The 23320-nt window shown below is 37.2% G+C and overlaps 1 protein-coding gene across 1 annotated transcript; it reads right to left on the bottom strand.

Moving 5' to 3' along the window:
* Nucleotides 1–4500: 4500 nt before the first annotated feature.
* Nucleotides 4501–19313, bottom strand: LOC106872714 (replication factor C subunit 3). The gene is made up of 8 exons (XM_014919795.3): nt 19106–19313; nt 17531–17736; nt 12211–12308; nt 10670–10851; nt 8671–8807; nt 7512–7610; nt 6254–6323; nt 4501–4750 (listed from the first exon to the last, which is right to left on the bottom strand). Exons 1-8 carry the CDS (start codon nt 19190–19192, stop codon nt 4562–4564), a joined length of 1068 nt encoding a protein of 355 aa, XP_014775281.2. The 5' UTR covers nt 19193–19313; the 3' UTR covers nt 4501–4561.
* Nucleotides 19314–23320: the final 4007 nt, after the last annotated feature.

Here is a 23320-nt window from a genome sequence, read left to right as displayed (position 1 = left end):
TATATGTATGTACACATGTATATATATATATATATATATATATATATATATATATATATATATATATATATATATATACATGTATATATGTACAGCTATATGTCTATCTATCTATCTATCTATCTGTCTGTACGTATGTATGTATGTGTGTATGGTATTATGCATATGTGTATATGTATGTATGTACTTAATGAGAAAGGGAGGCAGACAGGGAAAGAAAGAAAGAAAGAAAGAAAGAGAGAGAGAGAGAGAGAGAGAGAGAGAGAGAGAGAGAGAGAGAGAGAGAGAGAGAGAGAGAAGACCATACATTTTTATATAGTTATGTTTATACGTATGCATACATGTACGTATATACTACGAAAACTTAGTGGCTTGTGAGGCATAAGTAGCTGTCCCTGAGAGAAGTTATGGAAAATCGCTACCCAGCTGTCATTATAAATCCTTATAGATCAAGTAAAATCTCCCACATAAGAGACTATTAAAGTGTTGTGGTGAGAAATAACGATGACCTTCGGTTATTGTGAATGGGAGCTCAATGAATTTAAATAGATTACTATATCTGTTAGGAAGACATTCTTCGTGCAAATAAAGATGCAGGCTGTAAAATAAATCATATTTATTTCATTGAGTTATTCAGGATATGTAGGTCGCTTCCTGAAAGGCATTTGTATGGAGACACTAGTGAAACTGTTTCTCAACTATGTGAAGCATGGTTCAAGCCCATTACAGAGAATTTCTGGCAAACATTGATTAGTACGTATGAGTGTGTGTGTGTGTGTGTGAAAGAGAGAGAGAGAATACTGATGTATGTATTTGGGATTGGGTCTATATTTAATTATGGTTTGTACTTGTTGATAAATTGTCTTCTTTTATTCAGTCTTTGTTGTTGTTTGAAGGAATCTGAGCACTTGTAGAGGGGAAATACTTAGAAATTTGGTAAGACCATTCCTGCACAAGTTGCAATGTGACAGCTTAAAGGAATTTTCCTTGTGCTTTTGTCTCGCATCTGTTGGTGATGCGTCGTCATTCTGTTGCATAATGATCTGCCCGTCTGACCTATGTAATTATGTTGGCAACCAATTGCATGTGATTACGTAGATCAGGTTTTCCATGTTGCAAGTGAGATTGGACTTGAGTTTGAAGGCCGTCTTTGAATTTAAATTCCGGCCCCTCAATTAGGCTTTTGTTTTCCTAAGTTCATTCATATCCGTTTGTTCTCCTGCATTTTGTGACCGTTGTGTTGGGGGCTTCTTTGTGCATTTTTGCTCCAGTGAGAACGAGTTTTAGTGTTTTGGGCTGCTTTTTGTTTTTGATGATTTGTTGTTTTTCTAAGACTTTTCTCATTTCTTCATCTGCAGATAAGATAGGAAGGTTTTTGTGGATGTAATAAAATATTTCGGTTTTTCTGGGATTGAAGGTTGACACGAATGGTAAGACATTTTTCCTTCTTTTGGCTTTTGTTTTCCTAAGTTCATTCATATCCATTTGTTTCTCCTTGTCTATTCCGTTGATGATTATGCTGGTGGGTGAGGGGAGGCTCTTTGGATAAGTGTGTCCTTCGGTTCCTCTAGTTTTTGTTCACGTTTAGATGGTTCTGATGCTATGGTACAAATTCGTTTTACCAGGTTGAAGGGAATGTTGAATTTGGCGTGTTTCGGGTGGCATAATGTCAAAAGAATGTACTGTTTGGAATTGACGAGTTTGAAGAATAAATCCTTAAATATTTGAAAATAAAAAAATGTAAACGAATCCCAGTGCATTTTTAACTTCTCTTTTCTATACACATACACACGTTAGCTTTTAAGTCATAGGAGGACGAGATATATACATATACGTAAGCGTACATATGTATATACGCGCGCACGCACACATTTCATACAAACATGTTTGAGCACGTATACATACATACATATATATACACACACACACGCATTTCATACAAACATGTTTGTGCGCGTGTACGTGTGTGTGTGTGTGCTTGACAGGCTTCTTATATTTCCTGTTTACCAAATTTAATAACAAGACTTTGTCAGCCTGTGGCTAATGTAGAAGATACTTGCTTATAAAGAAAAATTAGTGTCACCGTCGAAAAAGAACATTTAGCAAAATCTAGCAAAACATTTAGCAAAAGCAGTAAGATCTGTTAAAATATTTTCCAGTTTCCAGTTGTTTCTCATCGAATGTTTTACAAAAGGACCTGCCTCCTATAGGAAGATCACCAGGAAGAAGCTTTTGAGAGAAAGGTCTCCAAGTACGCAGGTCTGGTCAGTGACTGCCAACGGGCTGGTTGAAGAGCGAGGTGTCTACCAATGGAGGTTAGATGCAGGGGTTTCGCAGCCCGTTCCCTGACCAGAGCCTTCAGCAGTTTGGGCATCGAGGGAGTGAGAAGGAGGAAGGCCATCCACAGTACCACCGATGCGGCAGAGAGAGCCTCAAGATGGTTGTGGATCAAAAGAGGAGAGCCATGGGGTAGCTAGCTGGCCATCTAGACACAAGCTGGGGTCTGATCAGCCCCAGCTGGTTCACCTGGAGGAGGGTGTATGATGTTGAAAGACCCGAAACACCCGATGAGACCAGCCACATCACTGAAGATGTGTCCAGATGCATCCGACATTGAAGTATGTACACAACTATGAAAGAAGTTTATTTTGCTCCCTTACTTTGGCTTTTGTAGTCTTGCGAGCTGCATGGCAACCTCATTAGTGCTGGTGGTATGCAAAAAACATCATGTACGCGCTGTAAATGGTTGGCGTTGGGGATGTGATTCACTCATAGAAAACATGTTAAAGTAGACACCAGAGCACGATGCAGTTCTTGAGGCCATTGGATCCCGTCAAACCATCCAACCCACGATGATGAACCTCGCTTAGCTTACATATCGTATTTTTAAGAATATTCTATGCACAAGGCCCGAGATTTTGAGGGAGGGGACCAGTCGATTAGATCGACCCCGGTACGCAACTGGTACTTAATTTATCGACCTCGAAAGGATGAAAGGCAAAGTCGACCTCGGCGGAATTTGAACTCAGAACATAAAGACAGACGAAATACCGCTAAGCATTTCACCTGGCGTGCTGACGATTCTGCCAGCTCACCGCCTTTAAGATCATTCATTACCTCTCTAAACACTCAACAACAGAACAGCCAACTAAAGGGACGCAACTCTTAGATTAAGACATTACCTCACATAGAGACTATCAATAGAAGAGAACAAACGAAAGTGGCCAACTAGATCAGTATTATATTCAAATGAAACTGCAGGGAGCTTTTGTAAACCCTTAGCTTCCACTTTTGCCTTTTGTTGCTTAATTGTTTAAGTTCTTAACATTTTTGCTGCTATTTTTCTGTTGAAATGAATTGCTTTTGTTTCAATTAATTTTGAAAATGACGAAAATTTGATAAAATAACTGTCATTAATAAGCTGATATATTTAGACCATAACCTGGTTTCTAATCTTACTGCAGGGCCAGCAAATTCTGAGCAGAGTGTAAGTCGATTACTTAACTGGTACTTATTTTATTGATCCCTAAAGGAGAAAAGTAAAGTTACTTTGGCAACTTTGAACTCTAGAAAGTAAAGATGACCAAAATGTTGCTACATTTTTCCTGGCATGCTAACGATTCTGCCAGCTCACTTTAAAAAGTATAATTGCCTCCCTGACAGGGAATTGAACCCCATCCTCCTCCTCATCATCATCATCGTTTAACGTCCGCTTTCCATACTAGCATGGGTTGGACGATTTGACTGAGGACTGGTGAACCAGATGGCTGCACCAGGCTCCAATCTGATCTGGCAGAGTTTCTTCAGCTGGATGCCCTTCCTAACGCCAACCATTCCAAGAATGTAGTGGGTGCTTTTACGTGCCACTGGCACGAGGGCTAGTCACGCGGTACTGGCAACGGCCACGCTCAAAATGGTTTTTTACATGCCACCTGCACAGGAGCCAGTCCAGTGGTACAACAGGTATATTTACCACAATACTGGTGATGACAAGATGAAGCTCTGATGGAAGTTTTATAATTTAGATCCCTTTAAAACAGATTTGTATTGTAGAATCTAAGGACAGTCTCAGACAGGTTGGTATCAAAGGATTCATTCAGATTGTTTCCCTCCTTCTGACTGAAAAAGAATTATCATTCAGTGGAAGAGTACTTTGTGGTGAAACTATAATTCCAGGTTCAATCTCACTATGTGGCACCTTGGGTATGTGTCTTCTACTATAGCCTTGTGAGTGGATTTGATAGACAGAAACTGGAAGAAGCCTGACATGTGTGTATATGTGTGTGTGTTTGTCCCCTACTGACTGAATAACAACTGGTGTTGGTATGTTTACATCTCCCATAATTAGCAGTTCAGCAGAAGAAACTGATAAAATAAGAAACAGGCTTTAAAAAAAAAAGTAAGAACTGCAGTCAATTCATTCAACAAAAAAATTCAAGGCAGTGCTCCAGCATGGCCAGTTTAATTGCCGAACCAAGAAATGAGAAAATAAAAGGTAAATGGTATATTCTATTTAGTTTTATTTTTACAAAAAAAAAAAGAAAAAAAAAATGGGTACAATTTAAAAAAGCTCAGCAATTCCTTCTTCGATGAATCGTTTATAGATGGCCATGAATCTGGCAACAAAGGCTTCAAGATGGAAGATTGCTTTCTGTCCAAGTTGCAGTCGGTGTTCATAATAAGCAGCTGATTTGACAACTTCCGATTTGAGTTGACCATCACAGTTAGTGATTAACTCTTGTAGGAGACCCTGGTGAAGAGACAAAATGATTGAATTAACGCATCAACAACATTTAGGTGATGGGGAATAAACAAAATTAGAAACACATTATTCATTTTGACCTGCCAGACATTCAAGCGAGATCGTTGCCAGTGCCGCTGGACTGGCTCCTGTGCAGGTGGCATGTAAAATACACCATTTCGAACGTGGCCGTCGCCAGTACCGCCCAACTGGCCCTCGTGCCGGTGGCACGTAAAAGCACCCACTACACTCTCAGAGTGGTTGGCGTTAGAAAGAGCATCCAACTGTAGAAATTCTGCCAAATCAGATTGGAGCCTGGTGTCGCCTCCTGGTCCACCAGTCCTCAGTCAAATCGTTCAACCCATGCTAGCATGGAAAGCGGACGTTAAATGACGATGATGATGATGATGATGATATTCATCTTTTCAAGAAGGTTAGGTGTGATTACAGAAATACCTGCTTGTTGATGTATTTATATTGCTATAGAAAAAACAAAACTATTTTGTTCACTGCACTGTTTCTGCCAGCCTACATCAATCACCATCGTTACTTAATATCCGTTTTCCATACAGTCATGGGCTGGCTGGTTTGACAGGAGCTGGCAAGTTGCAACAAGTTCCAATGTCAGCTTGGCATGGTTTCTATGCCATGCTGGATTCTCTTCCTAATAAGAACCACTTTACAGTGTGTACTGAATGCTTTTTCTGACCTAGTGAGGTCATCAAGGAACTTGCAAGATAAAAGAAAAAAACAAACATGAGAAAGCCTCTTCAAATGGAATGCGGGTATTTAAAGGTGTAGATGGATTTGTGCCATGTATGTTACATGCATACATATATATCCAACAAGCTTCAGCACAGGTTCCATCTCGAATTTTCAGCCAAGCCTGCACCTTGGGGCATCTACTAGTCATGATCAACCAAACATTTGCACATTTGTAAGTGTAGGGTTGAACAAGATTTTTTGAGGAAGACGTTGTTACTTGTACAACTCTCCTCGCTTTATGCCATTAATGTTTGTCCAATGAAAAGGCCACTACACAACTATACAACCAGGTCCCAGTCTGATTTGTCATGGTTTTCTATAGTTGGATGCCTTTCCTAATGCCAACCACTCCGAGAGTGTAGTGGATGCTTTTACGTGCCACCGGCACAAGTACCATTTGCATGACACCAGTATCTGCCATGGCTGCAATTTTGCTCGGCTTGATGGGTCTTTTTCTCAAGCACGACATAATGCCAAAGGTCCCGGTCATTGCTTCAGGGAGGCCCCACACTCAAAAGGAACTCAGTCACTTTGCCTCCGTTAGGCCCATACACACCCACCCAATAATATAATCCTGAGTAGATACATTCGGACTGAGAAAAAGAGAAAAGAAACCATAACTAGTTGACTGCTATTTCATCATAGTCAGCTCAATAAATGGTGACCAGTGGTTAAACAACAACAGCTATCAGGTAAATCAATGATTAATTTCTTGTTAAGAGTTTTATAATAAAGAATTATTTTTACCTTCATAATTATATCAGGAGGTATACAATGAGTAAGGAGTTCATAGAGACGAGCCCGGATCTCTAAAAGCCTGCAAAAATGAGGAGAAGTTCAAAAATAGCATTCAATACACTAACAAGTATATGTAAAGGGACATTGTTATGATACAGAAAACTATGATATGAATAAATGTTAAGGCACATCTGCTTATATAAAATAATAATAAATGCGCCCTTTTAAAGCCTAGCCAGGCTCATGGCATACATGCAAACAGGTGAGGGTTAGCAACAGGAAATGCATCCAGCTGTAGAAAATCTACAAGAAATTCCGTCTGAGCCATGTGAGCATCAAAAACTGATGTTAAAATGATGATAATGATATATATGTTAGTGATGGAGTGGGTGTATGTCTCTTCGAACACTGTTTCAGAACCCATGTCGGTTTATTTATGTCCCCATAACTCAATTGTTTGCTGTAAAAGAGACCAAGAGAATATGCAAGACTTATTTCTTAAGTATTGCATTCAGTTTGACCTAATTGCTCCAGCATGTCCGCATTCCGTTTACAACAGTTTCTTGATGTGCTACTTCCAGTAATAAATACCCTTGATTAGTGCCACTCATTATCAAGAAATAAATAAGAAGCACCTGTGCTGGTGCCGCATATAAAGCACTGGTGTCGGTGCCAGGTAAAAAGCTCCCAGTACACTCTGTAAAGTGGTTGGCTTTAGGTAGGGCATCCAGTTGTAGAAACCATGCCAAAACAGACAATTAGAGCCAGTCAAACTATCCAACCACACCGGTATGGAAAACGGATGTTGAACGACTATGAAATTTCACTTGGAGCCTGGTGTAGCCATCTGGTTCACCAGTCCTCAGTCAAATCGTCCAACCCATGCTAGCAAGGAAAGCGGAGGTTAAACGATGATGATGAAGTCCACACTAATAAAGCTGCTCTATCACCTAAATAATGCTTAGTTGGTGTCCTTTACCTACCAATCACCCAGGCTGAGACCACTAAAATCTAGTCAGGTCACTCACATTATATCAGAGTAACAGTTAGTAGCTACTCACAAATCATTGCTCATTCAACCTCAATAAAATAAAATTTATCAAATATTCAGTTGGACAATTCCTCTTCTCAACACCAACTTCTGTGGACATTAGCCATTTTAACACTTGAGTATTTAAACTGGCCATATCTGGCCCAAAAATCAGTATGATACCGGCAGATTTTAATATAATTATTTCGTGGATAATCTGAACAAATCAAAATTTACCTCTGTGGACTCTGTTGTTGTACTATCAATCCAGCTGTTTCTTGCAGATAAAGTTTCCAGTCTGGTTCAATTACTTCTTGATCAATGCTGAATGGATACCTGAAAATTTTAAAGGAAATTTTCACGTTAGTCACTTAAATAATAAAAATATATAAAGCGATATGAATGAGTTGAGAATGAAAATGTTGAAATACGGGTACATAAGTCCTAATTCCAAACAGTAAAAGTGCAAATCAGAAGCTATTTTAATCTCAGGTAAAAAGCTAAAATACTATCAGCCAATGTTAACTGAATCGAGTGTTGTATGAAATAATTTTTGAGCTCCACAACTCACGAGTGGTTACTTGCTTTCCATGGTGTGTAAGCCCTTAGCATTTAAACTGGCCAAAGCATTCTACCTGTTTTATGTTTAGACCAGCCAGATTGGGTCCTTCACACCTACCTTACAATATCATTCTGAAAATATACAGGTAGATCATCAAAATCTTGAAGATACAAGATGATGCCTGATTAATTCAAAACAATATCAATTAATAAGAATTATAATATAATTTAATCTGAATGATAAAAGGTTAAGGAGATCACAACATTCCCCTGACCAGAATGCCAGCCCAATGAAGGGTCCAAGGCCAACAATTATGAGATGAGAGGGCAAATCTATTACATTGACCCCGGTATTTGACTGGTACTTAGGGATGGAAGACAAAGTAGACCTCAGCAGGATTTGAACTCAGAACGTAAAGAGCTGGAAGAAATGCTGCTTTTGTTCAATGTGCTGCTGATGATTTTGTCAGCTTGCAGCCCTTGTATGAAGATTACTAGAAGTTATTTTATTGTCCCTTGGCGAGATGAACTGTAAAACCGACCCAGTGCTATTCTGCACACAGAGCAAAAATACTGATTTGAAATGTTGGCACAAGGCCTGCAATTTTGAGGAAGGGAGAAAGTTGATGACAACAACTCAAGTGCTCAACTGATACTTATTTTATTAATCCCGAAAAGATAAAAGGCAAAGTCAACCTCAGCGGAATTTGAACTCAGAACGTAAAGATGCACAAAATGCTGCCAAGCATTTCGTCCGGCATCCTCACAGTTCTGCCACCTCACTGCCTTACACAGAGCAAAAAAAAAAACAAGAAACAAAATAACATTAACTTACTGTTGGACTTTACAGGCTTCACACATAAGAAGAGCCCTTCTCATGTTTCTCTCACTGACCAATGATATTTTTTTGGCAAGTTCTATTGGTAATGTGAGGCCTTCTTTCTTGCATACTGTCTGCAAAACTTGGCAGATCTGAAACAGGAAAGTTTATAAAGAAATTCAGCAACTTACCATTATCATCACCATCAACAACATCATAGCAATGTTGAACATGAAGCCACATGATGAGAAAGCAAGCTTCTTAATCACACAACCGAGAGAGAGGAAACATGTGGTGATTGAACAGACCCTGGTGCAGTGGTTCTCAACTGGGGTCCACATGACCCGTGATACACAAAATACAGGCTGTTCAAAAAGTCTCTCAGCAGTAAGTATTTAATTGCAGAATAAATATTCATAAGATGGTATAAGACTACAAAAGAATACATTAAATGAAGGACAACATTTTCAACACCTCTTATAAAATTTTTTAAAGTCTTGTAAAGTCTAATATATTGTTTTGTAGTCTTGGCGTTAGGAAGGGCATTCAGCCATAGAAACTCTGCCAAATCAGATTGGAGCCCGGTGTAGCCTTCGGGTTCCACCAGTCCTCAGTCAAATCGTCCAACCCATGCTAGCATGGAAAGCGGACGTTAAACAATGATGATGATACCATCTTATAAATATCTATTTTGCAATAAAATACTTACTGTGGAGAGACTTTTTGAACAGCCTGTATTTTAACAATATTTTTTTATGCAGCTCCTAATATTGAATTATAACAATATAATGGGACTTTTTAAAACACTGAATGGGTATGAAGCTCCAGTAGAGTGAAAAGGAATTAAAATGGACCCATAGATATAAAATGTTTAGGAAGGGCACCCAGTCATAGAAATCAAGCCAAAACAGACAATGGAGCTTGGTGCAGTCTTCTGGCCTTACCAACTCCTGTCAAACAATCCTACCCATGTCAGCATAGAAAACAGATGTTAAATGACGATGATGAATTAAATGAGGCTAATTAGGTTGAAATTTTAATAGTTGGATAAAACATATGAGTTAGAAACGATCTTTCCTTTTTTTTTTTTTTATATTTTTAATCAATAGAGAAAGCAGTGTCCCATGACCCTTAACAGCTGTGGTTCTCAACCAGGGCCCATATAAGATTTTTGGGGGTTTACACAACAAAATAGTAAATTGAGGAGCCACAACAGTATTTTAAGGGAGCGTGAAAAAGGTCTGTATGTAATGCATGCATTGCAAGAAACAGCAAAATTTCTTGTTCTAACATTTTTAATTGTTCAACCTACACTAGCTAACGTGTGAGAAACAAAATGACATTAGGAAAGGCATCCAGATGTAGAAACCATGCCAAAATAGGCACTAGAGCCTGGTGTGGCTCCTGACCTTGCCAGATCTTGTCAGACCATCCAACCCATGCCAGAATGGGAAACAGACATTAAAACTTTCAATACCAACCAGGCTGAAACCGCCTCTGGCTCTGTAGTATAAAAGTCTTGTTTAGATAAGTTTTGAATTAAAATCTTCCACCAAACCTTAGTCACAATTTATGTTCCTACCACTAGCTTAATGATAACTAAGTTATTTTACTAAATTCTTTGTTATATTTAAAATTAATTGAAAGAAACACAGAGCATCTCAAAATAAATACGGTAACAAAAGGGATGACGATGACGATGATATGCTGTAGTAGAGAAATGAGAAAAGACTGGATTATATGCTGTAGTATAGAGATGAGAAAAAACTGGACTCCATGTTGTGGTACACAGATGAGAAAGACTGGACTCTATATTGTAGTATAGAGATGAGAATGACTGAAACATATGTTGTAGAAGAGAGATGAAAAATAACTGGATTATATGCTGTAGTATAGAAACAAGAAACGAACGGACAATATGCTGTAGTGTAAATGAGAGACAGTCAATGTGAGGGAAAGAAAGAAAAAAATGATATATTAAACAATTATAGTGATTGTAAACAGCATAACTGACCTCATCAACAGTAGGTGCTGGTACCCGGATTCCAAGACAACGGCTTTTTATGGCAGGAATGACTTTACTTGAGGAATTACAGATGAGGATGATGCGACATGTGGCCATATATTTTTCCATTGTTCTTCGGAGAGCGTGTTGAGCATCTTTTGTTAAACGGTCAACTTCAGTGAGGATAACAACTGAAATAGGAACAAACTTCATCATTATCATCATCATCATCTCCATTGTCATCATCATCATCATTTTAATGTCCATTTCTCTATGCATGCATGGGTTGGACAGTTTAGGGGGACAGATTTTTCTACAGTTACATGCCCTTCCAGTTGCCAACCTTCACCTGTTTCCAAGCAAAGTAATATTTCCCTGGGGCCAGACGTGTTTTTCACAGAATATTAGAAATGAATGACACTGCTTGTACAACAGTGGCACTCATTTACAACAATCATACAATGTCAAGACAAAGAGACACAAACATACACACACTCACAAATATATGCATGTGTATGTATGCACAAACACACACACACACATATATATATATATGAGGCTCATTTCAGTTTCCATCTACCAGTACACTTACAAGGCTTTCATTGGCCCAGGGCTTTAGCAAAAGATACTTGCCCAAGGTGCAATATAGAAGGATTGAACCCTACACCATGTGGTCAGAAAGCAAGCTTCTAAGCCACACACCCATGCCCATGTCTCATTTACAATAATTTAGCATAGACATGGTAACAGAATGACAAGGCCTGCTAGTTACAGTAATTCTTCTACTCATGCTGTCCTGATTATACAGAGGTGCACTAATGTGTCTTTTTCTATTAGAACAGACCAGATCTATGTAACTATAAAAACATACATCATCATTATTTAATGGCTATCCTTTCCGTGCAGGCATGGGTTGGCCAGCTTGAGAAGATCTGGTGAGCTACAGGGTTGCGCAGAGACCCAATGCCATGTTCAGATTATAGTAGTCCAATGTGTTATGCAGTGATATAGAACTGGAGACTACATGGTAATGAACTCCATGTCCTCAAAGCCTTCAGCAAGTAAGTGTCTTCTGTTATGGCCCCAGGCCAGTGGTTTTGGTAGATAGAAACTGAGAGAAGCCCATCAAGTGTGTATGTGTGTGTGTGTGTGTGTGTGTGCCTGTGTGTACCCTTGTGTAGGATCATATGGTAGTTGTAAATGAGCATCACTGTCATACAAGCGAGATTGTTCTTTTTCAGTTTTCCATGAAAAGCAAAGTCTATACTTTGATTGGAAACAGGTGAAGGTTGATGTGAAGGGAATCCAGCTGTAGAAAAACTGGCTTAAGACATTCCATCTGACACATGCAAGCATGAAAAAGAGATGTTAAATGATGACGATGATAAGATAGACAAACAGACAGACAAACAGATAGATAGATAGACAGATAGGTAGATAAACAGGCAGACAGATGGATAGATAGATAGATAGATAGACAGACGGACAGATAGATAGACAGATAAAGAGATAGATATTTAGCGAAAGAGAGAGCGTGGGGAGAAACTAACCTTTGAAATCACGTTGAGAATTGATATCTAACTGATTGACCTCAGCAATTGACTTGATAAGTTCTTGGATCACAACACGGTCCTGTACACCAACATCACTGATAAACAGAAAAAGAGGGAACAACAGGAACTAAAATAAATGACAGTTGTATAATTATAGTAAATTAAATAACATAACTGAAATTAATTCGATGACAAATCAACTTCGACTGACTCTACATAAAGAGGAATGCACAGTAAACTCTGGTGTGTGTTTGACAACTGCTGTTATAGTGTTGACATTGCTGTAAGCTAACAGTTCAGCAATACATACATAGTCTGATCAATTAGCATCTAGACTGTTGCTATAGTAATGAAACTAAAGCACACAGGGTGATGCTGCTTAGCACAGACTGACCCTGAACTCTGCTGTGCATAGAATAAGTACCATAAATGACTAAAAGAATAAAAGAATATATATATATATATATATATATATATATATATATAATAATTTTCCCAGAGGATGTAGCAACCGTTACCAATATAGCATAAGAACTTACCTTAGGAGATCATTAATTAGATTCCTTAAGGGTCGTTCTCACAGTTTATATTTATATCATAAGGTTTTTAAACTTTTAAATTTTCATATTCAAAAGAGACAGAGACTTCAAACTCAATATATCGATTTATTCACCACTCTATGTTAACATTTCTGTGCCAAACTTATCCAGTGACTGGTCCATTGGATTTAGACGTTTGGCACTTAGTAAAGAGAAATAAACAAAATAATTAATTAATCTAGTGGAAATCCACAGGAGAGCAATAAAAATAGAAAATTAAGGAGTTATCTCCCCTATAATAACAAAGACGAAAGCTAACGATGCCCTAAGGACCTAATAATAGTTATGTATGTGTTTTTTCGTGTTTTGTTCGAAAGGTAACCACTCCTGAAGAAGTGCCAAACGTCTAAATCCAATGGACCAGTCACTGGATAAGTTTGGCACAGAAATGTTAACATAGAGTGGTGAATAAATCGATATATCGAATTTGAAGTCTCTGTCTCTTTTGAATATGAAAATTTAAAAGTTTAAAAACCTTATGATATATATATATGTATATGGTAATCTTCAAGTTTAGGTTGATAAAAAAAATAAATAAAAATATTCAAGGGAAATAACTGAACGACTTACCAGTATTATCCGTTTTCTTCTAGCTGTTTATAAATAAATCACACCCTAACCCTAACGTCAATCAAATCACGTGTGTGATTTATTTATAAACAGAGATGTACAGAGAATACTGGTAAGACGTTCAGTTACTTCCCTTGAATATTTTTATTTATTTTTTTTATCCCCCTAAACTTGAAGATTACCTATATATATATATATATATATATATATATATATAAATGAGAATGTGTGTCTGTCTGTCTGTCTGTGTGAATCCCTAAAACTCGAGAACTACGCAACCAATTTCATTCAAATTTTACAGATGCCTTACTTAGGGTTCCAGTTGTGTTTTAGTCAAAAAAAAATTTTAACTTCTTCCAGAGTTCGAGCCCACAGCAACATAATATCTCCTCTACTATTTAAGTATTACGTGTCAAAAGTGAAACAAAAACACTCATGTCAAATACTTTCACTTTAAAAATGAAACTATTCTACTAACTGAAAAATCACATTTCGATACTGTAATGACATACTTTCAGAGAGAGAGAGAAAGAGAGAGAGAAAGAGAGAGAGAGAAAGAGATGTATATGTATACATATAGATGTATATGTACACATTATTCCACTAACTGAAACAATCACATTTCGATACTTTCAGAGAGAGAGAAAGAGAGAAAGAGATGTATATGTATACATATACATGTATATGTACACGTATATGCATAGATATAGATCTATAGATATAGATCTATATGCATACATGTATATGTATACACATGTGTAGATGTATATATATAGATGTACATGTAATATGTACACATATATACATATATATACATGCATACAGATATCTATACATATATACACCCATCACACACAAACACACACATTAGTCATTTGTTTTCTTATCCAAAACTACGTCAAAAGTACTGAACGGATCTTTATGAAATTTGGAAATTATATTCTATGTATAATGGCCATAACTCCCATGAAAATTCATATATTTTTGATGTTGATGAAATTTTAACCCGAACATAACAGATGAGCATTATTTGTAATTCAACGGTACAACAGTGTAAGACTACCCTTTCAGATATACTTACATTGTGATTTCTGCAATGTGGTGCATAAATTGTCAAGTAAATGAGACGCATCTTTGCCTCCACTGATTCACTTGCAAAGTGTTGAGTAAAATTATTTTGTTGCAGACCTCCTTTGGGTCTTTTTATTATCACTACGACACACATAGTCCCCAGTTGGTAACATTGATTTCAAGGCCCTCCTAGATGAGAGACTGGCATTCCACTTAATGTCTATGTTCCATGCTGGCATGGATTGGAGAGTTATTAATGTAGAAATATGGTATCGTAGCTACTAACAGTTGAGGGTTGCGTAGTCTAGACAGCGTTTTTAGATTTCATTATTCTCTTTAACCCGGGCAAAGCCGGGTATTTCTGCTAGTATATATATATATATTCTATGGGTTGACAAGTTCCACTGTTTACAGCAGTGCTTGGAAAGAAGGTGTGTAGCATGTGATCATTGCATTGACCTTGACTGAGAAAATTGACCAGAGAATCTGCATCAAATTTTGCCAAAAGCTTGGCCATACCTGCTCAGAGGACTAAGCAAAGTTTTCAAAATGCTTTCACCATTCTTGTCACAATCAATGTGATCTTGTGCAACTGAAACCCAAGTGTCCTTTTGGTTAGCTGAAAGCAGTTTTGGCACAAACTTGGCAGACACACATATACCCAAATCTCCAGTGATAATGGATTGGACTGAACTGTAACTAATCTGCAAATCCTCTGATAACTTACGGATGGTGATTTGATAATTTCCCCTCATAGCTGTATGCACTTCTGCGATGTTTTTTTCAGTTCTCCCAGGACATTCGTCAATATTGACATTTTTTACAGCCATCTGTACAGACACTCGTACATTTTTGTGCGACTTATACACTTCTCTCTCTACATTTTCAGCAACTTTGCATAGGCCTCTGAGCAGGTATCGCCATGACAACTTTCTCTGTCATGGTCCAAGCAACAACCACCAGAGTTCAAGGTCAATCAGTGCCAAGCTTTAGCTTCATCACTACGGTAACAATCCGGATACTTATTGATCAGGCCTCATATGCTGCTACCTTGGTAACCAAGTTTATTGTTCTATATTTAAGAGATGAGGAATTATGTACATTATTTATATTTGACGGATATTTGTCCTCATCTTGTTTATTGTCAACACAACGTTTCGGCTGATATAGCCTCCAGCCTTCATCAGGTGTCTTGGGGAAAATTTTGAACCTGGGTATTTTTCGATGTTGTTATTATTATTATTCAGGTCACTGCCTGGAATCAAACTCAAAATCTTGGTGTTAGTAGCCCGTGCTCTTAACCACTATGCCATATGCCCGTTTATTCTATACCAAGGTTCTCAGCTGGGGCCCATGCAAGATTTTGTTGTTAGAATTTATCAGCATTACATTGGTTATGCTTCCTTCATACACAAAATATTTTAACAACATTTTATACAATTTCTAATAATATCAAATAATACAAATATAATGGGAGTTTTTCAAACACCAATAGTCACAAGAATTCACCTGAGTAAAATAGGGACCAAAGGAGGTCCATAAGTAAAAAGAAAAAAATGGTTAAGAATTGTTCTATAGACTTGGCTGCAACAAGACAGTTCAAGGGAGACAACAAGCTATGTGTGTTTATGTTTAACGCAACATTCAACCATCATGTTTGTTTACTGTATTTGCTCGCATAAGACACATTTTTTCAAATTTTCAAAAACAAAATCAAACACCCAGATCCTACATATGAAGCTGGGCCAATATTTATTTCTTTACTGAACATAGGGGGCTAACCATAGAGGGGACAAACATGGACAGACAAAGGGATTAAGTCGATTACATCGACCCCAGCGCATAACTGCTAGTTATTTAATTGACCCCCGAAAGGACGATAGGCAAAGTCGACCTCGGCAGAATTTGAACTCAGAATGTAAAGACAGACGAAATACCACTTAGCATTTCGCCTGGCGTGCTAACATTTCTGCCAGCTCACACACGTCAATGTCCTAGAAAGATTCTTTGCTGCATGTGCACTGCAAAATAGTGCATCTTATATGCCTAAGCAGCTTTTATGCCATCAAATATAATAAGTTTCTCAGATCTTGTTTTGATTTCCAGACAAACTTTACTAAATTTCATCATGGTGTATGCTTTCCATGCTGGCATGGGTTGCACTGATTGCCATAATCAGAATCCGTAGTGAGACCATTATCCAAGGCCTCTGCCAGGGGTGTAGCCAGCCCACTTATGCGTACCTTTCCTTCATTGGAAACGATGATGACGATGTGTGTATATATATATATTATTATTTTTTTGTCTACGTTTTGTTTGCAATGTCCTGTACCCAGATATGCACCTATATATACAGGTAGATGTAGGTACGCACATACTTGTACATATATATGCATATACTCATTTATTTGTTTTATATATATATATATATATATATATAAATACAGTGTACATTTAAGCACATAAGAAGTATCCATCATAGGATTCCCTCACGCTAGAAAGAACAGCTAAATTCCAAATCACTACGAGGGATAAAATTTCGAAAGGAATGAAATTTTATCCCTAATAGTGGTTTTGAACTTAGCTGTTCTTTCTAGCGTGAGAGAATCCTATGATGGATACCTCTTATGTGTTTAAATGTACACTGTATATATATATATATATATATATACACACACACACACACATCATCATCATCATCATCATCGTTTAACATCTACTTTCCATGCTGGCATGGGTTGACAGTTCGAATGAGCACTGCCAAGCCAGTAGGCTGCACCAGGCTCCAATCTAATCTGGCAAGGTTCCTAACGCCAACCACTCCGGAGTGTAGGGGGTACTTTTTACGTGCCACCGGCACAGGAGCCAGTCAGGAGGCACTGGCATTGACCATGTTCAGATGGTGCTGTTTATGTGTCACACAGTAGGACTGAACTCAAAATCAATATGGTTGCAAAGCGAGCTTCTTAACCACACAGCCATGTCTGTACTTAGAACAAGAAACTGCATAAGTGAAATAACTATATTAAATAAAGGTTCCAGTAACTTGAATATTAATTTAAAACAATTAATCTTACCTGGGATTTACCTCTATGTGATAATTACTTGAAATTGTCATAATGTCTAGTTTTTTCTTTGACGGTGTTACAAAAGAATATGGTCGATTAGAAAGTTTTTCTACACCGCTTCCATAGAGTTCTTTCAGCAGTGCCATTACTCTGGTTTTCTTACCGGCACCAGAGGGTCCATACACAAGCAGATGAGGGAAATCACCATGATTCACCTGAAAGTACAGAAAAAAAAATGGTAAATATTTTAGAAGGTATAAAAAAAAAAAACGTGGCCCTTTCAAAGCCTAGCCAGGCTCATGAGCCCGGTTTCCCAGTTTCTATGGCGTATGTGTTCCTCCCTGGCTGGATGGGACGCCAGTCCATTGCAGCGTTACTCAAGAAACAGGAAGAAAGAGTGAGAGAAAGTTGGGGCGAAAGAGTACAACAGGGGTCACTCCCCCCCCCCCCCCTGCCGAAGCCTCGTGGAGCTTTAGGTGTTTACGCTCAATAAACACAACCCCCGGTCTGGGAATCGAAACCTCGAGTCCGCTGCCCTAACCACTGGGTCATTGCGCCTCCTATTTAGAATGTATACTTACAATAAAATTACTTTAATGAAAAGCTTTTTTGAAATTATTATTATACTTGGGGGTGGTCATATTTTGTTAATCAAATACACGGACAATATGTTTGGTCTTCAGCTTTATTTTTTGTTTCTTTGTCAAAGCTCTATCGTCACACATCTTGTGATTTATTCATTGACTCTTTATCTCACATATTTCCTCTTGTTCATCTTCACAGGATGTGTGACGAAACAGCATTGACAAACAAAAATAATAATAATAAACATGCTGAACTAAAGACCAAATATACGGTGCATGTATTTAATTGATAAAATATGACCATTCCCAAGTATATCAATATCTGTTTCAACACAGGGTTTCACGTCAAGAATCTTGCAAAACAAATACATCTACATCATCATTTAACGTTCTCCTTCCAGGCTGGCATGGGTTGGACAGTTTGATAGGAGCTGACTACGCCAACTATGTCGGATTTTAAACTTGAAGAAAAAAAACCTTGCATATTTCTTCTTGCCAGCACGTATACACACACACACGAACAACCCAGTAACTTTCTCTTTCCACTTCGATACGTCAACAGAACTAGCAGGCAGTTGGCAATCACGGAAATCAACTACTATGTTTATAGAATCCGAGTCAAAACGAAATATCGCCGAAACCTTTTATATACCTAGACTTTATTAAATCTAAATACATTCGTTAAAACTAAGTTAATATTTAGATGCTTAATACTTCTCAGTAGCTGAGGATATAGTTAAGATTGAATTAGCAAAAATAATACATGAATGAACAATACTTTAAAACCAACGTTCTCTATATTTGCTCTGTGTATCATAAACTATAATACTACGAACTACAGTAATTGTCAAAGCACCACACTGGAAGGAAACTGGATGATGTTGACGATCTACGCGAAGATCTTAACTTAACACACACAGTCGTACGTCGAACTGTACACACAAGATATTCTGTAAAGATACTAAATGAAACATTCGTTAAAAGGATATATTATACTCACAAGCCTTTTCAGAAGTTTTGCTTGATCTTTGTGGTAGTCGAGCTTATTGAGAGATGTTGGCCGATATTTGTCCACCCAAAGACTCATTTTGTTAATTAACCGAGGCTGTACTTAACAATAAGTTAAACAAATAACAAGCCTGAAATGTTGGCGCCAAATGTTGTTGACGGAAGTGTAGGCCAGAGTGACCTCCCTTAACGAATGTCTAAAGGGAAGTAATTCCTACTAGCCTATATTTTTTTGAACTGGTGAATTCAGATAATATTTTTGTAATATAAGAAAGCAGTGAGTTAGTAGAATCGTCAGCTCGCCGGGCAAAATCCGTAGCGGCATTTCATCCGTCCTTAAGTTCCGAGTTCAAATTCAGCCGAACTCGATTTTGATTTTCATCCATTCAGGGTCAATAAAACAAGTATTAGTTTATCACTGTGGCCGATGTAATTGACTTACCCCAAAGCCCTGAAATTGCTGGCCTTGTTCCATGATTTAAAAATTAATATTTGAGTAATATACGGTGTCGAGCTTGACAGAATCGTTAGCACGCCGAGCAAAGTACATAGTGCTATTTCGTCTGTCTTTGCGTTCCGAGTTCAAATTCCGCCGAGGCCGACTTTGCCTTTCATCCTTTCGGAGACGATAAAAATAAGTACCACTTGAGTACAGGAGGTCAATATAATCGATTTACCCCTCCTCTGTAATGTAATAAGTCAATACCAGTTTCTCTGGGATTAATTTTATCCTTTTTATATTATTCTGTTGACGATAAATTAAGTATCAATAATATACTGGAATTGAGTAATGTAATTAACATACCTTAAATAAATTCACAAACTCACGAAATTTATATTCTGACGTTCTTTTATTTTTTATATATATATATTTATTCATTTTAGATAAAGCATGTGAGAAGACAATGTTACAAGACTAATTTTACTAAAAATTTCAGATTCGGGTGTTACGTTTTTTTTTTAATTTTTTTTTTATCGTATATCTAGGACTACATTATTTCTTTGTTATTAAAACCTCGGTCTTAAATATAAGGTTAAGTCTGGTACTTATTCTATCTGTCTGTTTACTGAACGGCTAGTTTACAGGGAAGCAACCAAACCAACACTAGTTAAGAATTTGCAGTTCGTACACAAAGACACACATACATATACATAGATACATGTACACACATGCACACACACATATACATACATACACACACAAACACTATATATATATGTATATATATATATATATATATATATATATATATATATATATATATATATAAGGGCATTTATGTATAGTAATGCCCTTATATAAATAAATATATTAATAGGGAATAAATGATGAATTTTTCCCTTGTGAGGTTTTTTCACACTAACTACTTGATAAATTCTTATAAAGACTTTAACTTTACTTGAATTATATATTATATGTATATATATATATATATATATATATGTATGTATGTGTGTGTGTGTGGTGGGGGATGATGTAGTTGGTATTGTTGTCTGTGTGTGGGATGTTGTCATCGTTACAAGTAAACAGATCAAAATACAGACGGATAGGTATATAGGTTATATGAACAGACAGATCATATATATACACACATACTTTACTTCACACAAGGACACACATGTCCACGCATATAGAGATACACTTCCATACATCAAAACACAGTACATAATTGCAAAACATACACAGACACATTCACACTCAGACATGCACACACAAGGAGACAGAGGTACACACACACACATACATACATGCATAAAACCACACAAAACACGGACACGCAAACATATGAATATGCAGAATACATGCATACAAATACATGCATACACACATACATACAAAAATTCATGCGTACACACACATCCATCCATAATACATATATGCATGTATATGCACACACACACACACACACACACACACACACACACTAACCCACACGCATGCGCACAAACAAACAAAAAGAACGCAGTGTGAATAACGGACAGAGTTAAGACTATTGAAAAGGTTGCAAGACGCAACGAAAATTTTAGATAAATAAAAAAGAAATAAGTGGAAATTTTACCGGTGAGTGTTAAATTATAAGGCACCCAGAGAGAACGATTCTCTCCAGAAACAACAGAATATCCTTCAGCACACGAACTCATATAAAGAATCTTGCAAACCAAATCCCAAAACGAAATATCTATCTATGGTCAATCTTATATACACAAGTACTATAATCTTTTTAGGATCTCGAAAAAAATTTTTTCAAGAGCCTTCTGATTCTTTTAATGTGCTAGTTTCCTGGTATTAAATTGATATTAATTAATATCGAATTTTTACCATATTTGTTAATTATCTACTATATATATATATATATATATATACTTTATTTAAAAGCAGCAGAAATATAACAAAAAAACCGTTACTCTGAGTTTCACATTCCCGTTCATCGGACAAAAACTGTCTGATGAACGGGAACGTGAAACTCAGAGTAACGGTTTTTTTGTTATATTTCTGCTGCTTTTAAATAAAGCATATTACTCTACCTCTGGTATTTGAGTACTCTTTTTTCCACCTTGTTGCACATTGCATGTGCTTACTCCGGTATATATATATATATATATATATATATATACAAGCGTGATTGGCTTCCACGTATAGGAAATTTACTCACATTTTCACTCACAGGTGCCAGGCCCTTTGTCACGGAAGAAATGAATTGTATTAGATTATTAGACGACTAGGAATAACATTGAAGAGGTTGAAAATGAGACGTGCAGGGAAAGAAAGGCCACACACACACACACACACACACACACACTCACTCACACACATTATTTCTCTCACTTCCTCTCTCTCACACACACACACACACTAATATATACGAATATATAAATGCTAATAACCTGAAGACAAAAGACTTAGAGAACTTTATCATGGATAAGAAAAGACAGTATTTACATTATTAAGTAGTTACCGGTTTTTATCACTTTAAGACGCTCTATTCATGCTGAAATAAAAACAGAAAATAAATTGAAACAAATGAAATGAAATTAATCTTTTACAATATCGGCTGTGGAAATTCAAGTGTTTTTCTTATAAATATCACACGGGGATTATTTCGTTTGCTTCTGATTGTTGTTGGATAGCAATTGACATCAGTAGTAACCGGCTAATAAAAGTGACATCGGTACGGCTGTTAGTGGTAGTGACAGGAGGAAGAAAAGCTGTAACAGTAGCACCCAAGGCTGCCGTTACGTACTGAGTTCAAATTCCGCCGAGGTCGACTTTGCCTTTCATCCTTTCGGAGTCGATAAATTTAGGTACCAGTTACGCACTGGGGTCGATGTAATCGACTTAATCCCTTTGTCTATCCTTGTTTATCCCCTCTATGTTTAGCCCCTTGTGGGCAATAAAGAAATAAGAAACGTTAGCACGCCGGGCGAAATGCTTAGCGGTAGCCTTTACGTTCTGAGTTCAAATTCTGCCGAGGTCGACTTTGCTTTTCATCCTTTCTGGGTCGATAAATTAAGTACCAGTTGCGTACTGGGGTCGATCTAATCGACTGGTTTCCATCATCTAACAAGCAGCGGTCGTTGTGATTACTTTAGTAAGGACTGCATTAATGTTGGCTCATATCAGGCGTTCATCTAGCTAGCAGCAATCGTTGTGGTGATTTTATAAAGGCTACATTAATGTTGGTGGAGAGTGTATCCTTTTGCTTTCGCATGATTTTGAACGTAGTTGGTATTTTGCTGAGAGTGATATTTCTTTGTTGATGCATTGTAAACCATCAAATTTACAGAGAGGAGAAATCGTAAATTTTCGTTGTTTCTTGCCTGCATATGTGTCCATATGTTCACTGAGTCTTATTTGTTTATATTCTCGTCATTTGATGTGCGTTTTATACCGAGTTATGCGTTGTCGTAAAGTGTTATTTGTCTGTTCAATGTAATTTTCTTCACAACCAGTGCAGGTTAATGCATAGATTAGATTTCACATGAACAGATGCAATTACATTTTATTGTGAAACGGATTTCTGACTATTAGAAAGAGAGTGAGCAAGGGAAAATAGAATTATTAAAAAAAAGGTGACTGAGCAGTATCTGGAACAGTATGTATTTTTAAAAAATAAAAAAAACATAACAGCAAATGTTGCTGTAAAATTTGCGACAAATATGTTACCAAATACAAAATACAAAACTGAAAACATAATGCGCAAAATGA

This window comes from Octopus bimaculoides, chromosome 4 (assembly GCF_046866305.1).
Source record: "Octopus bimaculoides isolate indiv1 chromosome 4, ASM4686630v1, whole genome shotgun sequence".
Classification (NCBI taxonomy): Eukaryota; Metazoa; Mollusca; class Cephalopoda; order Octopoda; family Octopodidae; genus Octopus; species Octopus bimaculoides.
Note: the sequence above shows the minus strand (reverse complement) of the source record. Positions and strands in the feature narration are given on the sequence as shown.